This window comes from Pongo abelii, chromosome 15 (genome assembly GCF_028885655.2).
Source record: "Pongo abelii isolate AG06213 chromosome 15, NHGRI_mPonAbe1-v2.0_pri, whole genome shotgun sequence".
Taxonomy (NCBI): domain Eukaryota; kingdom Metazoa; phylum Chordata; class Mammalia; order Primates; family Hominidae; genus Pongo; species Pongo abelii.
In genome coordinates, this window is record NC_072000.2 from 79,671,117 (window position 1) to 79,694,290 (window position 23,174).

General features: G+C 49.0%; 1 protein-coding gene and 1 long non-coding RNA gene across 7 annotated transcripts in view; one reads left to right on the forward strand and one right to left on the reverse strand.

The window, feature by feature from the left end:
- Positions 1-6,249: 6,249 nt before the first annotated feature.
- LOC134760089 (uncharacterized) lies at positions 6,250-10,498 on the reverse strand. Its single transcript, XR_010136998.1, has 2 exons — positions 10,053-10,498; positions 6,250-9,294 (listed from the first exon to the last, which is right to left on the reverse strand). It is a non-coding gene; the product is annotated as an uncharacterized LOC134760089 (long non-coding RNA).
- Positions 10,499-10,604: 106 nt separating this feature from the next.
- The window catches only part of JDP2 (Jun dimerization protein 2), a 42,148-nt gene continuing 29,578 nt past the window's right edge, over positions 10,605-23,174 (forward strand). Inside the window, exons 1-3 of one of the 6 annotated variants that reach the window (XM_063715640.1) lie at positions 10,888-11,170; positions 11,740-11,897; positions 20,406-20,629. In XM_063715640.1, coding sequence (XP_063571710.1) covers positions 11,852-11,897; positions 20,406-20,629 — 270 coding nt within the window. In that variant the 5' untranslated portion in view covers positions 10,888-11,170; positions 11,740-11,851. Of the gene's footprint in view, positions 10,822-10,887; positions 11,171-11,299; positions 11,898-14,644; positions 14,849-20,405; positions 20,630-23,174 lie in introns of those variants that run through there. The other 5 variants (XM_024231960.3, XM_002824953.5, XM_054530307.2 and 2 more) reach the window with 5 other exon arrangements.

Consider the following 23,174-nt stretch of genomic DNA (forward strand, 5'->3'; position numbering starts at 1 on the left):
TTAGGATGTTGTAATATGGAATGCCTAAGACCAATGTTCATTCAAACTCCGTGATTCTACAAATATTATTCTCTGCCATTAAAAAATGGAATTGAAGCATAGAAATGATCTTTGTTTATAGAGTCACAGAAGAAGTCAGGTGTAAGTGAGCCCTACTTACTCCATTTATGCCTAGTGTTCCATTATTGGAACACTAAGCTTATGGGAGTTATTTATATTCTACTGCTCAAAGTCATCACTAAGTTCTAATTTTTCACACACAAAAAATTGCAACTTCTGGCATAAATGGGTTAAAACTAGGTCTCTGGGCTCCCTTCTCATTGAGCAATGGACAGTTGGGGAGGCGCCTGGTGTTAGAGACAACATACCTTTCAGTGCCTTTGTTTATTTAGCATCCAGGCAGTCTTACTGCCAGCAGCTTGTCCCTTGAAAAAAGTTTCAGCCTCTCCTCCTAGGCAAGCAGCAGCCTGAGACTCCAAGCCAGACTGAGATTTAGGAGCCACGGCTGGACATCTTGCTGGGGGAGGGCCAAACCATAGCATCCAAGAGCTGCCTTCCTGAGCCCTTACTATGTGGTAAGCACTGTTCCAAGTGGGCAGGAACTCATTAAACCTTCATGACACTCCTATGGATTGGGTATTATCATACACACTCCATTTTAATGATGATGAAATTGAGCATGGAGAGGTTAAGTAACTTGCCCAAGGCCACACAGCTAGTAAGCATCGGAGACAGGATGCACACAGAGGCAGTCTAGTCCCAGAGTCCACACTCTTTACCACTGTATTCTACTGCCTTGTACGATACATTAATCTTAAAAGGGCAGACATGTGAAAACTGTGTAAATGGCCAATCTGAGACACCAACAGGGCCAATAGGTCTGGAAGAATTATGGCTGGGCAGTGGAGTCTGAAGAGACCCCCTCTAGCTCTGAAACTCTGACGTGTGGGAAGAAGAAAAGGTAGAAGGAATTTCTTTGCCCCAAAACAAGTTACTTAGGAAGACTTTTTATTCTTTTTTTGCCCCCTAACTTTTTAAAGTTTATTTTTTGTGGAGACAGAGTCTTGCTATGTTGCCTAGGTTAGTCTCCAACTCCTGACCTCAAATGATCCTCCCACCTTGACTTCCCAAAGTGCTGGAATCACAAGTGTGAGCCACTGTGCCAGGCCGTGTAGGAAGAGCCTTTAAAAGGGTACCTGCCCCGGTGCCAGTGGAGTGGGATAGTCCCAGGGCACCAAGCTGATTTGATTAAGAGTTTCTGACAAAGGGAGGAAGGCTGGTTCCAGTGGTTTTTATTTATTTATTTTTAATTATTATTTTTTAATTTTTCTTTTCAAGTTTCCAATGATCCAGTGGTTTTTCTACCTGTCTCTTAACACCCCTCAAAACTCCCTTTTATGCCCATAATTATTTAGTTAATTAGCTAATTATTCATCCACCTGAGGACTGGGCCAGTCTTCCTCATCATTTTCATGATGCTGTGAGCCCTGCACATAGAAATAATCAAATATTTATTGAATGAATGAATGACTGAATGAAGGAATGAATAAAAATCCAACTCTGTGGTCTGAAATATACTCTCAGAGCTCTTGGGGAAGGATCGTACACGGGAGGGCACAAACATAACAAGCTGGCATTTGAGGAAGTATTTGAAAGGAAAGGCAGGCTTTAAAAAGGAGGAAGGAGAGGATTAGGAAGGTGTATTTAAGAGACAGAGAAACGCTGGCAGGAGGAGGCAGGTGGGGGAATTGTGGGCACAAAACCTGAAAGGAAGCCTGTGAACCTGGCCAGGGCTACCAAAGAAGCCCTTGTCCCAAGGTCCCCTCCAGAGGCCTTCTGACCGCCCTCAGCGCCCACCTCCCACCTCCAGCTCACCCCTGAGGCCAGCACAGAGGTGTCTCCTCTTACAGGAGTGCATTCTAATTGCAAAATCGTATCCTCGTTTTTCAAGGAGAGCCAATTCCTCCAGTTCCAAGTGTGGGGGCCTTTTCTGGTCTATGGGGACCTATTCTGGTCTCTAGGGGTGAGTTTCCAGGAGCCCAGGGACTGAGCGGGGAGGGCGGCTCTCTAGAAGGTACACTTTGGCTGACTTAGGGCAGGGTGCTGAGACATGCAGGTGTCAAAACCTGGCCCGGATTGCCTGGAGCTGGAAGAGCCTTCCAAGAAGTGAAAATCTCACCCCTCCCCCGCCTAGGCCTACACAACAGCCCAGTCATAGGGGTCTCCTTGGCTCCTCCCCACACCCCTCTCTACCACACCACCAAATTGTTGAGTGTAAGAGGAAACACTACCTCCCGCAGAAAACCTAAGGGGACTTTTTTTCCCCTTCAATAAACATTTGCTGAAATAACTTTTTATTGGTGGTTGTTTTAAAATGCATAGCAGAAAAAGAGTCCAGAGAATTATTTCCACCATAACTTTTGTTCAATGAGATCTGTGTCATCAGTGGGGACCTCAATTTCCCCATCTGTGAAATATGGCCTCTTCCTCGCTTTAATATTCTACAAGTTTGTGCTGCATAAGATGTGACTGATAATTACATCTCTGCTCAACAAGCATCTGTTCAACAAGCATTCTTTAAGTGCCAAGAGCCCAGACTGCTTTCAACCTTATCAGGGATACAAAAGAAATTATTTCCTTACATTTTTATGTAAATAAATGCAATCATATATTTGGCACATTAAGTGCCAAACATAAGCTCAGCACATGGTAGGTGCTATAGGAGTTTAAAAATTTTAAGATACTGTCCCTACTGATAACTTCAAGCATGTTGGAATGATAATGCATATGTGAAATAAGGAGAAAAATTTTAAATGGCATATGATTAGATGTTAGAAGGGAAACGCTAGTTAAGGTCAGAAGAGGGAGAAATCCCTGTGGGTTTGACCCATTTGAGAAGGTGACAAAGTAGGGGACTTGAGTTGACTGAACCATAATGTTGATGGTTATGATGGTGATGGTGGTGGTGGTGATGAATACAGCCAAATGTATTGGGCTTGTGGCAGGTATTAATATGGTGCTTCATAAGATCATATTTAATCTTCATATAAACCCTCTAATGTAGGCACCATTATTGTCCTCATTTAACTGTTGAGGGAACTGAGGACCAAACTTTTTTTTTTTTTTTTTGAGATGGAGTTTCGCTCTTGTTGCCCAGGCTGGAGTGCAATGGCGTGATCTCATCCCACTGCAACCTTCGCCTCCTGGGTTCAAGCTATTCTCCTGCCTCAGCCTCCTGAGTAGCTGGGATGACAGGCACCCGCCACCATGTCCGGCTAATATTTTTGGTGTTTTTAGCAGAGATGGGGTTTCACCATGTTGATCAGGCTGGCCTCAAATTCCTGACCTCAGGTGATCCATCCACCCTGGCCTCCAAAATTGCTGGGATTACAGGTGTGAGCCACCACACCCAGCCCCAAACATTTTATGGAAGAATCTAACTAACCTATATAGCAACACCTTCTGGGAGTGGGAGGCGGGGATGAAGAAGAAAGAAAAAAGTGGAGAAGGGTCTTCGGTTTTCCTAGAAGCAGCATTGTGTGAGTGCAAAGTGAAAACATCTTTGTAGTATAATATCTAATTCATATATTTTCAGATTAAACTCTCTCTTAAAAATAACTTGAGGCCTCTCTAGACTGTAAATTTTTATAGCTATAATGTACTCTTTCAGATCTGAGCAAATACCACAAACTCATCTCAGATCTTATCTCTGACAACCTGGTTTGACTTTCATGATAGTTGGGAAGCCTGTGTTAAAGGAGAGGGGATTTGAGGAGACTTGCGATTTTGTGATCGTGCCTTTCTTTCTTTGATCTTCTGGGACACCTTTTGTCTCCTAACTCCTTTATCTCCTAAGACTGAGTTCTAGACTAGCTTCTGTTTATTTATTTATTTATTTATTTACTTATTTATTTAAAGGATAGGGTCTTGCTCTGTAGCCCAGACTGGAGTGCAGTGGTGCAATCATAGCTCACTGCAGCCTCAAACTCCTGGGCTCAGATGATCCTCCTGTCTCAGCTTCCCAAGTCGCTGCAACTACAGGTGTGTGCCACCACATCTGGCTTTTTTTTTTTTTTTTTTTTTTTGAGACAGGGTCTCACCACTCTGTCATCCAGTCTGTAGTGCAGTGATACAATCTTGGTTCACTGCAACCTCCGCCTCCTGGGTTCAAGTGATTCACCCACCTCAGCCTTCCCAGAAGCTGGGACTACAGATCCGTGGCACCATGCCCAGCTAATTTTTGTATTTTTTGGTAGAGCCAGGGTTTCACCATGTTGGCCAGGCCGGTCTCAAACTCCTGACTTCAGGTGATCCACCTGCCTAGGCCTCCCGACGGGTTGGGATTACAGGTGTGAGCCACCACTCTTAGCCACAATGGGCTATTTTAATTTTGTAGAAATGGAATCTCGCTATCTTACCCAGGCATGCCTCAATTTCCTGGCCTCAAATGAGTCTCCCACCGTGGCCTCTTGAAGTGCTTGGATTACAGGCATGACCCACTGTGCCTGGCCTCACTCATTCATTCATTTAACCCAAGATTTATTTGTTAATCACCTATGATTTAAAATTTAATATGACTAAAACACCATCCTTCATCTAAAAAAGTTTGATCAGGATTTACGATCCTGGTGTCAACTTCAGGAACCCCCTATATATGGATGACCTACACAATGACATCCTCAACCTGGGCCTTTTATCCTCTCTCCATGTGTTTTCAGGACATATTTCAAAACATAATATTCTGGAAGCAGAATGCATATGCATCAGGTTTTCCCTAAATCACTCATGTCCTCATTTCCCCATTTTTTATGAATATTATTCATCTTCTTGGGCCTCTAGTCTGTCATCCTTTATGGGCAGGGATGATCTCTTCGTTTTTGCTTGGCCTCCTCAAATAGGGTGGCACGTGGTGCATGGCTCATAGCAAACTTCAAACAAGATTGTCTGACTAAGTCATTTAAATGACTAACTGAATCCTGAGCGATGAGAAGGCACTCAGTACAGTTCTGTATTTAGTCTCGCAGAGGTTGAGTGGCATGTGATAGATGAGGCAAGAATAGCAAACCGATAAAATTCCATGGTGTCAGTTGAGCACTCCTTTATAAGCTTGACTTTGGGTCATTTTATTCACATATTCTTCAGCATTCTTTTATTGACTATTGTCAGAAAACCTGACTCAAACCACCTTAGCAAGAAAGAGAAAGGGGCTATATTAACTCCAATACTGTGAAGTTCTAAGACCAATTCAGCTTGTTTTCATGGCATATTAGAGATTCAGGAACTCAAATGATAATCTCATGCCTATTTCTCTTTTTCCATGTCTTGGCTCTCTTTTACTCTCTGTGTTGGTTTCTTTCTCAGGCAGGCTTTTGTCACGACAGAAAAAATGGCCATCCACAGCCACAAACTACCTTCATACACTGGTACTTTAAAGGAAAGGAACCCCTCTCTTCCTTGGTATTTAGATGTCAAATCTCAAGGAACGCTCTAATTGGCCCTGTTTGAGTCATGTGCTTATCCCTGAACCAATCACTATGGCTTTGGATATGGACTACTCTAATTGGCCAATTCAGGTCGCACCCCTCACATCTGGATGGGGGCAATGAGGCCCCTCCAGGGCCACAGGGAAGAGGGAGAGAAGTAGTTCTCCAAAGAAAGGAATGCTGAGAACAACGTACATCAACTATACTCCTCCTCTCCCTAAATCCACCTGCCCCAGCAATTTTTTTTTAATAGAGATGGGATCTCACTATATTGCCCGGGTTGCTCTTGAACTCCTGAGCTCAAACAATCCTCCTGCCTCAGCCTCCTAAAGTGCTAGGGTTACAGGTATGAGCCACCATACCTGGCTTTTTTTTTTTTTTTTTTTTGAGACAGGGTGGTCTCACTCTGTCACCTAGGTTGGAGTGCTGTGGAGTGGTCACAGCTCACTGTAACTTCAGACCTTCAGACTCCTGGTCTCAAGCCATCCTCCTGTGTCACCTTCCCAAATAGCTGGACTATGGCCACATGTCACCATGCCCCGTTTTTTTGTTTTTTGTTTTTAATAAGTTTTTTTTGTTTGTTTTTGTAGAGACAGGGTGTTGCTACGTTTCCTAGGCTGGCTTCCTACCTTGGCCAGCTGAAGTGCTAGATACAAGTGTGAGACACCACGTTCAGCCTGCTCCAGCATTTTAACCAGAGAAGTTACCATTTCTTCATCCTCCAAAAACTTTATTGTGTTAGGAGATTAAAGAGAAGACGCTAGGCTTTTCCAAGAGATGGCTGCATTGGTATGGATGCTGATTTATTCTTAAACCTTTAGACATATTTTATAACATTCTCATTGGTGGTCATTGGAAGAGAAGCCTTCCCATTCCTAGCTCACAAGTTTTCTTCTCAAATATTTTAGCCTTGAATATTTATATAGACACACACATCTATATATATGTATATTCATATATATATAAATGTTTCAAAATGTTAAATTAGACATCCCCCAGCCTCCCTTCCCAAGTCACTACCACTCCAGGGAAGAGCTTGGGAGGCTTGTTTCTCCTGGTGGGTGTTTGATTGATCGAGGGAAGAGCAAGAGGAAGAAATCACCATAAACAGGTTTATGTAATTTGCAGACTACAATAACAGCTAGTTTCAACTTCATGTTTGATTTCATGATACCATCCTGCTTTTCATCGTAAGAATTCTGCATGGCATAAGTTTTTGTTTCAAGCAGAGCAAAACATTTGTTTTTGAAAACTGTGTGATAACTCCATGGATCACCAGGGGCAACTGAAAGACTGATATTGAGATTGGCTTTATCTATACCAGGACTTGCAAAATCAAATGCCCCCAAGGACTAGGCAGGCTGGGTGGAGACTGTGTCAAACTGGGTGTTTAAGTCCCATTTCAAGGGGCAGCTTCTAGCGGGCTCCAGCCTATTGTTGCCATAAGGAAGCACGTGCTGTGGCAGATATTAATTGTTTACTATTTTCTGGTTCCTTTCTCCTCCATGGTCCATGGGAGGACTGAGATTCCTTGCATCTTTGAAATTAAGAATGGCCATGTGACTTGCTTTGGCCAATGAAACGTAAGCTAAAGTGATGTATGTCACTCCAGGAGGAAAGATTTCACTGCTAGTGTTCGGCCCTCTCTGCTTCTTTTTCTCTGCCATGGTGGCTGCGAACGCACTTGTTGATATGAAGGTATCAGTACTGAGGCATCATCTATAAGACAGCTGCCCTGGAGAATCACCTCAATCCACAGTTGTCTTGTGTGAGTGGGAAGTAGCCTTTCTTTTGTTAAGCCAATGAGTTTGGGGGGAGATTTGTTACTGCAGCAAAACCCAGCTTATCCTGACTATTACATATGCCCAATGTTGCCTGACTTTGATATTTTTAAAAGAGAAGTTTGAAATCTAGATTTTTTTATATGAAATCTTTGCTATATTAAAAAAATATTTTTTTCTACAATTATTTTTTTGAGATGGGGGTCTTACTATGTTACCTAGGCCAGACTTGAACTCCTGGGCTCAAATGATCCTTCTGCTTCAGTCTCCTGAGTAGCTGGGACTACAGGTGAGCACCACCATGCCTGTCTTTTTTAAAAAAAACAAATTTAAGGTTGAAGCCAGAAAAGCCAGATTTTCAGCCTGCCAGCTACGCATTTGCAATTTTGGTCCACACAGTTTGTGTAGAGACTGGAGCAGCAATCCTGTCTGAACTCCTACAGTGCTTATAGCCCGTGTCGCATCATTAGCTCTTAGCTACTCTTGGTCTTGCTATTCATTAGTCTGTAAATCATTTTTCCTAATTAGATGGGACATAGAACAGGTGAGAAATCATGTCTTAAACTTTGTGTACCTTGAAGGTGCACAATAGATTTTCAGTAAATACTAGGATAAAGACTAGTTGATTGGCTGATTACTCAGAACTATCACTTTCTCCTTTGATTTTGGAGGAGCAGGTCTGGGGAATTCATTATTTTACCTCACCATTTCAGTTTTCCCCTCTTTGCAAAGAGCTTGGGATTCATCAATCTCCATTAAACTTTAAAATGAAATAGTCCACATAAGTCAGAGATGCAAAACCCAATGTATTAATTAGGACTTTTCTAATTGCAAGTAATAGGAAACCCAAATTCAAACTGCCTTGGGTAAGTCATAATTTACTGATTCCTATAGCTAAAACCTGCAGAGGTCAGGATGATGTCAGGCATGACTGAATTCAGGAACTCAGGTAATGTCATTGGAACTTGATCTGTCTTTCCCTCCGTGGCTTTGCTCTACTCTTCCTCCCATTAGCTTCACTCTCAGTAGATCCCTTTCACGTGGTGGCTTCTGGCAGCTTCTCTTTCCAGCAGATCCACAAAATTTCCAGTCTCATGAGATTTTCTTGGGATACCTGACGATCTCTCAATCAGCCCATTGACTAAGGCTGGGTGTGTTAATCAGGACTTTTCTAGTTGTGATAGGCAACTTAAATTCAAACTGCCTTAGGCTGAGTCACTTGTCTGTCCCTAAGGGCCAGTGGTAGATCAGCTCCATCCAGCATCCAATGTCTGCATAAAGGACCCAGTTTATGGCTTCTCCCTCTAGCCACTCCCAGAGGCAGTGACTACGTAGAGGGGCCTAGTAGGGAGTATGTGGCCGGAAGGGAGACCTTGAAGCTGTGTTCTTACAGCATCCTATATGAAATTGAAAAACATCCATATCAAATAACAGAGATCTAATGGAGATTATAGGGAGGTAGAGGGGACTAAAGACCTCCCAAGTCACCCCTTGGTGCCACCCCTGTAACATATTTAATTTGTGGGGGAAGCAAAGGCCCAGTAGGACTGCTGGTGGCCCAGCCACAGTCCAAAACAGGCCCTAGAGAGGACGCGCTCTAACCACACACCCTAATTATTAGTCCCTGAATATAGATCAGTTTAGTTTATCCAAAGCCCCAGCTGAAGACACATCAAGTAGTATTGCCTCCGTTCCATGTTTTGCTCCATATAAACGTCCAGACACAGGTCTCATGGGAGAAACATCGTGAGGCAGTTTCACAGTCCCTGACTTTGATCTTTACGCTGTAGTAAAGGTGTCATTGGCCTTTCTGGGGTGAAGAGTCATGCTCTTCCACAAGAGTATCAAATTACTGCTCATTTTCCAAAGTATACTCTTTCAGGGCCTTGCTTTCTTCTTACCTGCCCACACCAATGCTGTGAGGGAGACTGCTGATGGCGAAGGTGAAAATGGTCAGGCAATGTCATTGGGACTTGGTCTGTCTCTCCTTCCATTAGCCCAATTCTTTTATCCAGAAAGATTTCACTGCACTGGGGAAATAAAGAGAATAAAGTCTCATGCACTCACTCACATGAGAGAGACATGCATGTTCGGGTTTGCTCAATTGCACCCATCTGTCTCAAGTCTTGTTGTTTCTTTCACTCTGAGCATCTGCACTCCAAGAAGGCATGAACTTTTTCTTTCACTTCCTTTCTTCTATGGGTGATGACCTGACATCACTCTCAGAAGGAGGCCGAAAGTCGCTGAGTATAAAAATCGTCACTCCTATCTGGCTTAGGCAGAAGGTAGGGGGCTCGATGGGTACCCAGGAGCTCTGGAGGTAGGAGATGCCACCTAGGGAACCCCATTCTACCTGAGGGCTCTGTGTCTCTGCCTTTGTATACTGGAGGGCACCATGGATGTCGCCTTCCCTCTGGAGTCCCCTTCACCATTTCCTCTCTAGAAGGATGGAAGGTGGGAGCGGGGTTGGCTATTGAAGCTGGAACGGGGAAGAAGGCCACTTGGGGTCTGCTGAGGGCTGGGTCTGCCCACTGCTGTGTCCGGAGTGGAAAGGAGAAGCCCGCTGGAGCAGGGTACAAGCCCAAGGGTCAAACTGTGCCAGCAGTAGAGCAAGCCGCGGTCTCAGGCTGCAGCCCTAGCGGAGGGCAGGCTGGTGCAGCGAGCCGTCTCGGGGCCTAAGGGCGCTGGCGGGGGCCGGTGGGTAGGGGTAGGAGTCCCCAAATGCCTTCATCTCAGCCCATCCTTCTCCACCGAAAAATAAAGCAGGCTGGCGAGATCGCCTCCTCACCCGCTCAGTCCTGAAGTGTCCAAGGATGAAATTGTGCGGAAATTCTCCCTGTCGCCCTCAGTTTGGGGGGGGAACCGCCGGGACTGAGGTACATGGTTAACACAGGCTGTGCGTGAAGGGGCTTTTGACTTGTCCCCTGGCCCCGGCCTCTTGCGTCTCTCTTCCAGGGCTGCGGCTGCTGCTGCCTGGCGGGCACAAGCCGGGCGGCGGTGCGCGGGGGGTGCGCTTACATAACCGCTCGCCGCGTCCTGCTTTCTCGCGCGCTCCTGCACCGTGGGGTGGCGGAGCCGGGGGACTGCATGGAACCCGGGACGCCCCCGCGGGGAGAGGAGCGCGAGCGGCCGCGGGAGGAGGGCGCCCAAGGCGGCGGGGGAGGTTAAGGTCAGTGGGTGTGAAGCGCCGGCTCCACACCCCCTCCTCCCCGGTCCCCTCCTTCCCTTCCTCTCCGTCCCCCTCTGACGTCTGGAGCTGGCAGCTCGGCCGGTTCCGCATTCCCGACCCCTCCCCGCCGCCCAGGGGCCGCTATATAGCCGGGGCTGATGCAACCCGTCCCGCCGCCCGCCACAGCCTGCGGGAGGGACGCTCGGCGGCCGCGACGGGGGGCGCTGGCGGCGGCGGACGCTGCAGCGGCGGCGGGGCTGGCGCCGCGGCGGCTCCCGGGCCGGGACAGGCCTGGGCACCGGGCGGCAGCGGCGCGGAGCGGGCACGGCGCCTGCAGCCGGGCCCCGGCCCCGGGGGCGCCGCCTCCGCCCGCAGATTCTTCTGCACGGTGGGTGCGAGGGCGCGCGCTGGGGGCGCCGGGACGGGCGGGGCGGGGCGCGGCGCGGGCACCTGGGACGGCCGCCCCCGCGCGGGCGGAGCGCGAGGAGCCCTAGTCCAGCCCCGCGGGGAGGCTCCCGCAGCCCAGGGACCTGGAGCTTTCCCCGCGCCGGGCGCTGCAGCCGGACCCCTCCCGCGAGGCGCCCGGTAGCCCGAGGCTTCTTTTTGGTTCCCGCCCCGGGACGGGAGGCTCCGTCCGCTCCCTGGGCAGCCGGGGCGCTCCCTCCTTCTCCCTCCCTCGCTCTCCTCCCCCGTCCGTTTGCAGGGAGGTGCTCTCCTCGGGCGGCGGGGAAGGCGGGGTGAGTGGGGAGAAAACTGCCCGCGGAGACGGGCTGTGCGGGTGGAGATGGAGGGTGAAGGGCCAGGGAGGTGCGGGGTTGGGGTGGGGTTAGATTGTGGAGGGATGACAAGGACCTCCTGGCAGGGAGGAAGCGCGACTCCCGGAGGACCCGGACCCGGAGGAGAGTATTGAGAAGGGCTCGGGATTTCCATCCAATGAAGGCAGCTTCTCTCATGGCCGTTGCTTTGGAGCTCTGGGCTGGGAGGGGATCTAGGGGTGGCCGGGGTCCCCTTTGGGCTCTCCTGTCTCCCACGCCAGGTTATATAAGGAGGCAAGCAGGCTCCTGTAGGTAACCAGCCTCTCCCTTTCCCAGCTCAGCTTAGAAGTCTCTCCTCTGCTCCTCCCCTCAAAGGAGGTTGTCGAGGGGTAGGGGTGCAGTGGGGGGTGGGAGAGTGTGGGGGTGGATTGGGCCTTCCACCTGAACCACTGGACCCTGGGATGGCAGAGCCAGGCTTTGCCTGGGTCAGTGGGAGGAGCAGGGAAGATGAGGAGGCTGGGGAAGATGGGGAGGTCTTGGCTCTTTTGCAGGGATGGAGAGGCTGGTGGAAGGAGAAATCAACCGACCCCCTTGGGTCATCTCCAGTTGCAAGATGGCCTGGCCCTTGCCCAGGGTGCTGCCCTCCCTGTTGGAATCCAGGGCATGGGGCTATGGCCCGACCACGTGTGCCCAGGGCAAATGTGCTCAGGTCTGTATCTCAGAAAGGGCTTGCAGCCTGCTTAGGCGTGTGTACCCAGGCTTAAATCTTGGTGGTCTCTCCCTAGGGCCTTAATTTGAGGAGCATCAGGAACTGGGAAGCTTTGAACCATGTTTGGGTACGTTTGTACCCAAACGTCCTTTAAGCCCTTGATAGAAACTGCGTTCCCGTATCATCTCCCTTCCCCCCCAACCTTCCTTCCCTGAGGGTTTTAAAAAACACTTCCCATTGCTTTTACCTTTCCAGCAAATCTGGCTGCAGCTTGGATGGATGGCTTATCTTCCTTTGCAGGTTTCTAGGGGAGAGTTTAACCAGGTATCAGGTGTGAGCATAGCTCTGATTTTATATAAACCTGAGGATCCAGGAAGAGAAGCAAAATCTATTTTCATACCTCTGGGTGGTTAAGGTTTTGCCTTGTTTGGAGCAGGGAGGATGGATTTCTCAAAGACTCTTCTGTTCCCTTCTACTTTGGCTTTGGTTCAGAGCTGCAGGCAGCTCCAGAATCTTCCTGAAGAGCTGGGTGCTGTGTGAGTTGAAGGGCTGCAGGAAGTCATGGATGTGTAGACCTCTGGCTTTTCTCCTAGGTTGGCTGCAGCCACCTCCAAGGAGATGTGTTGCAAAGTGGCGACAATGCCCTCTAGGAAGGGTTTGGATAAGGGTCTCCCCACTCACCCACTGCCTAACTTGCAGCTACCAGGGAATGCTCCTCCTGACTCCCTGGGTTTGTTGTCATCTCCCTACCTGGTTGCAGGATGTGTGGGCATTTTTTCCAACCTGCAGAATCCATGGCAGGAACAGGCTCTCTGGGCCTCGTTTGTCGTGGGGCTACTGGTGTTGCAATGGGCTGTCTCTCTCGAGTGTCTGTTTCCAGCTCCACTCTGGAAAGAAAGGGGCCAACGCCGACTCTAGGCTGGCCTGCTCTGTATTCATTCAGCCCCAGCTCAACTTGAGCAATCAGAGCCAGGGTTGAGGGCAAGCTACATTCTTTTCTGCCTTTCTGCTGCAGGATGCAGTTTGCTTTTTTTCCATGCGAATGAATTATGTTTGAAACCGAAATGGGAGGAAGAGAAAAATGGAGTTAGTGTATATGGGTATGTGTGTGTGCATACCTATATAGGCAGGGGAGGGCAGCAGGCACATTATTTTTCCATTTTCCTTTAATTAAGGCTCTGTGGAGGTGTGTTTGAAAACAGAGGGTCTCCTATGCCTTTGAGGAGGGTGAGAACACTGTTTTGGCTGCGTCCCGGGCCATATGCAGCGTATGGTGGCCAATGAAACCGGGCCTGGCTCATTCTGTTGCTTGTCTTGGCAGTCGGTTCCGTGGCTTGTATTACCAGCTCTGGAACTTAGGGGCTGCCAAGCTCCATGTGCCTGTGTATGTGTGTGTGCGTGTGCATGTGTGTGCACACGCGTTCTTGTGTGTGCGTGTGGTTTGGCCTCTCGGAACTCAGCAGAGACAAATGCCTTAGCGACCAGTCTTGGAATTTTCAGGCTGTGTTTCTTTACTTATTGCTGGCTGTGGGAGGCCTGGCCAGAGCCCACCATTCTTAGTTGTTGTTGTTTTTTAGTCTGTTTTCTTGCTGCAGCCCATGGGATTTAGTTGCGGAGCTCCATTTGCAAAGCTTCAGCTGGCCAGCGGCATTTTTTAAAAAAAGACCAGGGCAGTTATCACACCTTGTGTGTGTTTCTGTATTAGGTGTGGTATTGTTAACCCCTGCCAGCCGCCAAGGACCAGAGCTGGCGTGAAGCAGAAGGGGAAATAGAAAGCTTGTCCAGTGGTTGTATGCTCCCAGCTTCCTCTTGCTGCCTGGGTTAAAGATTCCTGGCAGAGATAACTTCATATGTATTTATTGAGCACCTACATTAGACAGAGGACAAAGCTATGTTATAGGCAAGGCCTTGGAAGCATTTCTCTGGTCTCCAGGGAAGAGCAGGAGTTCCCTGGGGGTTGGTTCCAGGTTCTTCTATGGCTGGGATGGCTGTGCAGGGATCACGGCTGCCAGTGTTCAGTGGCTTCTCTTGAACCCAGCTACCCCTCTTTGTCTTCTTATGAAGCAGTGCAAGGATGGAGTAGATTAAAGGGCACAGGAGATGCTGGCTGTCTGCCTTGGGGCAGAAATGGAAACCTAGTTCTTGATGGCACGTTGTTGCCAGTGTCTGTGCAGCCGTGTTCTGGCCTGCAGGGTGGAGGAGACCTTAGAGGAAACCGAGGCTGAGGGCAGGTGCTGGGCCCCATTTCTGCACCTTCTACCCAGCCCTGACCTGGCACCCTTTGTTTCTGTTCTTCAGTCAACTGCCAGGATGCAAGATGGTCCTGCCCCCTTGGGGTTTAGAGCTGGAAAGTGGGAGAGCGGAGAATCCTCTGGGGAGAATCCTCTTCATGGCTGCAGGAAAGAGAGACTAGTCCAGAAGGGACTTTGAGGGGTCATCTGGCACTAGTGCCCCTCCAGGAAGGAAGGCCCTGGTGGCCACGCTGACTTCACTCTTACTATGTTCAGGCACTGTTCCAGGTACTTTCCAAGTATTAACTAATTTAATCCTCTTGACAGCCATACAGGGCAAATAACATTGTTATTCTTTACAGCTGAGGAAAGAGAGGCACAGAGAGGTTAGGGAACTTGCCCAAGGGCACACAGCTAGTCAGGGGCAGAGCTAGGATTCACATTCAGGTGATCTGGCTCCAAAACCGCCACTCTTAACCCCACCTTCCTCTTGGCCTGCAGAGCTGGGGACAGCCATCTGAAGAGGGCCTTTTGCTGCTCGCCTTCACTCTCAGTCTTGGGGCCTTCCGCATCATCTTGCTTCTTGCCTTCTGGATCTCCTCGACTTTTGGAAGCTGTGTGACCTACATCATTCAGATTCCAAGAGAGAGGTCATCCTGGGTGATTCCTTAGCTCCAAGAAGAGGCTTGGTGGTTGATTCTCCAAGATTCATGGTAGCAGGTACTATGCGCCATGACCACTGGCCTGGCACCTTTCTGACCTTCTCTGTGGACTCCTGCCCTCCGCATCCTGTTCTCTCCTGGGAATCTTCCCAGGCTCTGGCTCCCAAGATCCTCCACTTCTCTTGTTGAGTCTCAGTCACCATTGCCCATGCCCTGCCCTCGACTTCCAACCCCTTATTTCTCATGGGGCTTGCCCCTGTAAACTCCCTCCCTCTTTGACTTGTCACTCTCACCTCCACATTCTCTGAGCACCAAGCCTTGAGCCTTAGGCCATCAGCGCCCACGTGCACACCCATTCCTATTCCTCGTGGCAGCCCAAGCCAGCTGCTGGCCTGTAGGGGAGCTTACCTTCTCAAAGAGGCCCAGGAGTTTTATAGCCTCCTTGAAACCTTTGTTTCTATGGACAGAAAGTTCATGATGCAGATGCTAAGTTTCTCTTAACCTGTTTCTTTTTATTTACCTTTGCCATTCTGGATGAAAATGCTGATTGTTGGGCACTTTCTAGCAAGAATGGCCCTTATACATTTGACCCATAAAACAAGACTGTTATTATTTATAGACACTTCCATTAAAAAAAGATTTAAGGACCAGGCGTGGTGGCTCACGCCTGTAATCCCAGCACTTTGGAAGGCTGCGGCGGGTGGATCACTTGAGGTCGGGAGTTCGAGACCAGCCTGACCAACATGGAGAAACCCCGTCTCTACTAAAAAATTAGCCAGGCAAGGTGGCGCATGCCTGTAATCCCAGCTACTCAAGAGGCTGAGGCAGGAGAATCACTTGAACCCGGGAGGCGGAGGTTGCGGTGAGCTGAGATTGCACCACTGCACTCCAGCCTGGGCAACAAGAGTGAAACTCTGTCTCAAAAAAAAAAAAAAAAGATTTAAGGCGTTAGGTTGGTGCAAAAGTAATCGCGGGTTTTGCCATTATGCTAAGTGGCAAAAACCATGATTACTTTTGCACCAACCTAATACCTTACAGATTTACACCCAAAAAATGAAAGAGGAAAACAAGAGGAAAAAGCTTAATAAGTTACCTTTAGCTTTTCTTTTCTCTGAAATGACACTTCATGTTGGTATCTCCCCGGAGGGTCTATTTTCTAGACTTGACATGTTTTGTGACTTTTCTTCTGCTTGTACAATGCAGTGCCCTAACTGTGTGCCCACAGGCCACTGAGGAAGGGTAGAGAGTACAGCTATCAGGCCTTTTTTTTTTTTTTCAAGTTCTTTCCTCTTGGATCCATCTGGTCCCCATTTTCTTCAAGCTGGCTTTCAGGGAGCTGCATCATAATCTTAGGATCAACAACAGCTTAGGGTCCACGGTGACCTTCTGAACTTTGTCTGTCTGATTCATGTCTTGCTAGTCAGTCGCCATCTTGGATGTGTGCTTCACCCAGCTTTCCTTCATTGGTTGGCTTCCAACTTATTCCTGGTCAGTGTCCCGCATTGCCAAAGTCTTCTTGGATTCCAGGCCTATATTTTGAGGCATAAGCCCCATTTCCCAGTGTTGGTGTTCTGCCAATGGATAGAGCTTGCTCCTTGTTTATGCCCCCTAGTTACTCCTGGAGACACCGAGGATGTTTATCTGCCTTTCAGACCTCCTGGGCCCTGAAGGGAAAAAACTCTGGGTTCTTCTCCTGAAGCTTTTAGTGCGTAGTTCTTTTCCTACTAAATTGTTTCCGTATGGAACAACTAGTGTGGGAGATGATTTCACCTCTTGTCATCTTTCCTAAGTCTTCCTTGAAGTGGGTAAGTTCCTTCTGGCTGTTATTGGTTCCTTGCCGCTGCCACCTTCACCGCCCCCCACTCCCCCTTTTTTATAGATCCCTAAATCACATCAAATTGTTTTATTTTTCAAATCACTAAAGTTGCCTTTCTGCCTTAGATCGTCAGCCAGCTCTTTGCAGTTAATGAGGATCCAATTATGAAAGGCAGCTGCTTAGCTCCTCCATCTTCTATCCCCCACCCCCAGAGATGTTTAGGATGACTTCTGGCTGGTGAATATCAGCTGTTGTGGTTGTCTCCTAGGAATGGCATGGCTGAGAGCTTTGTGGTTTGTGTCTGAGCAGTTAGGGGCTCTTTTGCAGCGGGAGGAAAGAGAGGGGGACTTTTGCTTCTACAAAGGAAAGACTAGTGCCTTGTCTCCAGGGTGAGGCTTGTCATTGGGATGGATTCACAGGCGAGCAGGAATGGCAAAATGTATGGGGCCCCTGCTCCCAGGGGGTGGCTGTCCCTTCAGGGGGTTCCACAGTAGCAGAAAATTCATTATATTTTGGGATCATTTGTTAGTGTCTCATTTCTACCATCTGTATGAGAATAAACAGAAGCTGCAAACAGAGCCTATCATTCCCGGAACAGAATGGGGTCTGGCTTCCATCTCCCAGAGATGGAAGGCTTAGGCAGGGAAATACACAGAAGCCTCTGGAGTGTTTTTCTTGGGGTCTACTGTGGGAATGAATAACTTGGAGGTGACATTACAGCCTGATAACAAGCATCTAAGCTTCCAGAGATGGATTCTTACACCATTTGCTGAATTTTGCTCTGCTGTGAATTTGCTGTCATTTGTTCATTCATTTATTCACTTAGTTCTTACTTCAACAAGTATTATTGATGACGCTTTCTGCGCCAGAAATGATGCTAAGCACTGGGGTCACCCGGGCAACAACCAGCCATGACTGCTGCTTACCACCTGGAATCATGGCGCTGCTGGCCGCATGGCCACACGGTTTGTTCCCGGCACGGTTTTGCTACAAGGAATAGTTCTTCCTGCTGGTTCCTTCCCTGTTCTCCTTAGAGGAGGCCGGGGGAGACTAGCAGTTCATCTACAGTGCCCTGGAGCGGCCTCCTAGCGTGGCAGGCTGCAGCCCTCTCTGCATGGCAGGTTCCATTCCAGAGGGCTGAGAGGGGGCTCTCTTACTGCCACTAGGCTCCAGTCCAGCTCAGAGTTTGGGGGATCAGAGGACATTGAACACCCACATGCGAGAGGTCTCAGGGGCTATTTCTGTGTCTGGGCTCCCATGCAGGCTATGATGGAGTTATTCAGGGAACTTCCTAAACCTGGATCTCCATGGGGGGTGGAGGGTCCTCTGTGCAAGACAATGACCCTCTACTATGGGCTGGTGTCTGAAAGCCCACCATGAGAAAGTCATTCCTTCTGCTGAAGGCATCATTACCTATTGGACCCCAGGAAGGGAAACAAAAAAGGAAGGGTGAGAAAGCTTTGGTCTAGAACCCTGGGACCAGGAGTCGAGCCCTGGCTCCAATCCTCTCCAGCTGTGTGCCCTTGGGGAGGCCATTTAGCCTCTCTGAGCCTTAGTTTCCTCCTGTCAAAATGAGGATGTGGTTTAGATGAGCACAGGGCCTCCTTCAGCTCTAAGACTGTAACTCAATGTGATTGAGCCTCAGATCTTTTTCTGATGGCCCAGGGGACACTGAAGATGTGATGAGAAAGGATGTGAGTGGGAAGGAGTGCTAAGAGGACCGGGTATGGGAGGCACAGTAGGTAGAGCACAGATAGAGGAGCCTGAGGACACCAAATAAAAACTCTGGGGCAAGCCAGGGAGCTATGGGCAGAGGCTTTATGACAGATGGAGCAGGCATGCTGAGGATGAAATGGTGCGTCCACTTCCCATTCCCAGGCACCTCGCTTTGGACACCTTGCTTTAGACAAAGTGATGGCCAATGGAAACCTTTGTGCTTGAGGGTGCAAGTTACTCACATGCTTTTCCTCTTAGAGAAATAGAACTTATTGGGAAATAGACTCTGGACTTGGACAGGGAACCAAATTTCACCTTCAAAAGTGAAATGTAGATGGAGAATATGGCTTGCACTCGTGGCCAAAACAGGTTCACAAATGCCCCTCTCCGGAATGATCTAGACATGGGAAGCTGAATGGGGGCAGGTGGTTGTGGGTCATCCTCCAAGGCCACTCCTGCAGGAGATAGAGAGCCCAAGAACCGTGTGGCCATCTGAGTACATTAACTGCCCAGTAGAGAAGTATTGTCTGATGGACATCAGATCTTCCCTCTTCTGCCAAATACATCTCTCTCCATGGGAAGAGACAGGTAAAGATGGAAGGATAGGCCAAAGATTTTCCCTCAGGAGTGCTAAGCCAGTGAGTATTTTGATTTTATGGCCCTGGGCAGAAAGGTGAGAAGAGGGAGAAATGATTTTCTTTCCAGGACTAGAATCTAAGAGCAGTTTTGTACTAACATGCTACTTAAAAGGCTGCTTCAAAGCTAAGACTGCACATCTGACCTCCATATTCCTAGCGCCTGCTGGCTCATAGTAGGTGGTCAGTAACTGGATAGATGGGTAGGTAGGAGGAGCCCTTTAAGGGACTGGCTTTATTGGCAGACCAGCTTTCTTCACTGCCATCTGTGCCTTGAAATGACCATTTCTTACCCATGAGCTTCCCCCAGTAAAGGGAAGGAAGAATTCCCTTGGTGTTGACCTGTCTAATTTACATCCTTCTTCCATGTCTGAATCTGTGTTCCCTTGTACACCTTTTCGGTCTGGCTGAGCTGGAATATGTGTTTGCTCTGAGAATGAAGAGAACATGGAGGTAGCCAGGCACGGTGGCTCACGCCTATTATCCCATTACTTTGGGAGGCCAAGGTGGGCAGATCATTTGAAGCCAGGAGTTCAACCCCAGCCTGGCTAACATGAGGAACTCCCGTCTCTACTAAAAATACAAAAATTAGCTGGGCGTGGTGGCAGGTGCCTGTAATTCCAGCTACTCGTGAGGCTGAGACAGAAGAATTGCTTGAACCCAGGAGGCGGAGGTGGCAGTGAGCCGAGATCACGCCACTGCACTCCAGCCTGGGCAAAAAAAAAAAAAAAAAAAGAGAGAGAGCATGGAGGAGTTTTCTGGTACTGGGTTCCACAGGGAAAGCACATGCTAATTAATTCCGCCTGCTTTGCCTCAGTCCCTTCCTCATAGATATCACACACACTCACCTTTAACTTAGATTTGCTTCATCTCCTATTCAGGGTGTCTTAACAAATATGCAGAATAGGATGTGTGATTGGAGGGGAGGCACCATGCCAGACCAAAAATAGCTTCCTCTGAAACAGGTGTGAAGGTGCTTGAGGTTCCGCCGTTATAACTCACTCTCTTCAGAGACTGTATGCTGCCATTGAAATCCCAGCTCCACCAGTTTTAACTGTGTACAACCTTAAGCGAATTATCGTTCTAAGCTTGACTACTTCCTCTGTGTAATGACCTCTGATCCAGCCTAATGGGGCTGCAGGATTACCATGGGGCCTGGCACATACCGAAGGCTGAATACATGTTGCCTATGACTGGGTCAAGCATTGCCTTCAAAATAAAAAAGGCAGACACTTCTGGCAGTGCCAAGGGTGACCTTGGTGTAAGTTAATTGAGCAACTTTTCCTCTATAACAGGAAGGACTTTACGGCAGGAAGAGCAGCTGGGTGGGAAAGGGATTCAGGGGAACATTGGTGAAAGAAGCGACAGTCCTGGCAAGACGAGGGACTTGAGCCCCCCTGGAGCCCCCAACCTGGCTGACTGTCCTGCTCTTTTCCTGCCCACTCCAGGCTGGCCTGCCACTCCTCCTGCTATGATGCCTGGGCAGATCCCGGACCCTTCGGTGACCGCAGGCTCCCTGCCAGGGCTTGGCCCCCTGACCGGGCTCCCCAGCTCGGCCCTGACTGTGGAGGAGCTGAAATACGCTGACATCCGCAACCTCGGGGCCATGATTGCACCCTTGCACTTCCTGGAGGTGAAACTGGGCAAGAGGCCCCAGCCCGTGAAAAGTGAGGTGAGCGAGCCTTTTACCCCTGGCAGATTCCAGGTCTGGCCTTAAACCCACCATGGGACCTTAACCTTGCTGTTCAAAGCGTGGTCTGAGGACCAGTAGCATCCATACCACCCTGGGGTTATCAGAAATGTGGAATCCCAGGCCTCGCCCCAGGCCTTCTGTATCAGAATCTGCATCTTAACAAGATCCCCCAGGGATTCGTGGACATATTAACACTTGAGAAGCACTGGGCCAGGGGACGATGTTTAACCTGTCTCTGGTTCTCCGAGGGGCAGTGGAAGAGTGATAATAATAACAGTAATGAATAGCAATATCTCGGCCATCTCTCTGGGGTGGTGGGAGGATTGGGGAGATAATGGGAATGTGAATGTGTACATGTTTTGAAAAGCAGACAAGAGAATGCCAATATTAGGTTATCTTTTAAAATTGTTATCATTAGTCACATCATGGCCTCCACCCCCTTGGCCCTTTCTGCAGCTGAACCACGGAACTTGGAGGAAGAGTAGCGTGGCCTCCCTTCCCAAGCAGCTGCCAGAGCTAGGCATGGCCTCGGTCAGCCAGCAGTGTCCGCCTTAGATGGCGTTTGCCCGGGACCCACACGTGGAGCACCCACATGTGTCGTTTGCGAGGAACTCCTCCTCAGGTCCCTTGCACCTGCAGCTCTCGTGAGCCCTTTTCTCGGGGCACTGGTGAGCAGCAGCAGTCCCCAGCATGGCTGAGGATCTGTGCAGGGCATGCCCCCGGCCACTTGCTCAGGGCTGGCCGTTTGTCTGAAGGCCTGTCCCAGCAAGGTTCCCAGCAGCGCCGTTTCTTCAGAGGCCTGCGGGAGTAGCTGCCGCCTGGAAAGGAGGAGCCTGTGGTGGGAGGTGGGGAAGAGGCTGGGATGGGGAGGGTGCAGGAAGCAGCTGAGCATCTGGGAATGGCAGCTCTGCTTGGAGGGAGAGTTCACAGGCAAAGGTGAGCCTGAGGGGAGCTCGGAGGGCTGAAGTGCTGGAAGTGCTGGAGAGAGGGCTTTCTTCGTGGAGAAGGGTGTCTGGGTACCTGTAGGGGAGAGCTGGGGATATTAGGCAACTATCTCTCAGCTCCCCTTCTCCTGACAGGTACCTAAAAACTGCAGAGGACTGTTGGGGGCTTGGCTGTGGTGGCAAACTGGCCATTTGCAGGCTGGACCTGGCTCTCAGATGTATTTTGTTTGGCCGGCTCAGTGTTTTAAAAGAAACGCGAACCCCCATTTCACTTGAAAATTTTGATTAAAAAATTGTAAGATCTCGTCATACACTGCCCTGTTCTGGCATGGCAATGGCTATGTGGGGTGGACAGAGGCACTTCACTGTTTCCTCTTTCCAGTGGGCCACAGGCCCCTGCACCTCCCTGTTATTCTTGATTCTGCTTACATTGTTGGTTTTGCTTTTGCTACTACCATCTGCCTTCATTTACCTCTCCTGCCTGGTCCCTGTTAGCCATTTGTGCTCAAGACACATGGATAAGGTCCATCATAGGTGCCTACTAAAGACTGTGGATTACAAGCTGTGAGTTGACGGTGATTATATTCTTCTGAATTGAGCTTGTAAGCCAATGTGTTGTTGGAGCACTTCCCGGCTTATTTAGTGTTCTCTCTTCACGATGGAGGGTCCTTGTCTTTTGGCCCTCTGCTCTTCACCTTCCCAGGTCTGTAACTTGAGAGCATCTGTTTCTGGATCATTCCACAGTAAAACTGCCATTTAGAGCCAGTAGCTGAGCAGTTTCATGGGGGCACTAAGGCTGTGCATGGGGTTGATGAAGAGCCAGGTGTCTTGGGCAGAGGTCGTCAAGCTGGGATTCGCCTGGGGGGCTGAGTTACCACCTCTCTCCTCTGCAAAAGGCACTGGAGGAACTCTTCCCTTTTTAAATTTTTTTTGGAAAAGCCACTTTTATTTGGGTTGGGTATTTTTACATTTTACAGCCACCCCCAAATTGGTGGCATCTGCCCTGTACCCGACAGTGACGTGCTGTCCTCACAGGCACCCACAGACGTGCACCATCCAGGCCGCAAAAATAACAAGCCGTTTTTAGGGCATATTTGCATGTCCTCTCCCTCGCTGTCAGACTGCAGTGTTGTGGGGGCGAAGAGGCAGATGGAGCTGCAAGATTGTACCGATGTAGAGAGATGCCAGCCCTGCACTGCGAACCGACCTCCAAATGCTTCCTAGGTCAGACCCCAGGGGTGGGAAGAGCTAACTCTTGGAGTAACTAAAACCTAAAGGGTGGTGGGGAAAGAAATTTGCAACTGAAGAATCTATGGTCTAAAGATTTATTTGCATATGGCAAACTGCCTTGAGTGGATTTTCATATTGGCATTTTAGATTAGTAAAAGTTTCTTGAATAATAATCAGATACTAGCTCATTAAGCATTTAATATGTCCCAGGTCCTGCACAAAGTGCTTAACATGCATGGCTTCATTCACTCCTTATTCAGTCCTGGAGTCCAGGTTACCCCCATAGTAGAGAAGAGTTTGAGGTCTAGGGAGGGGGTTCAGTCACTCAGGGTCACACTGCTGGGAAGTGA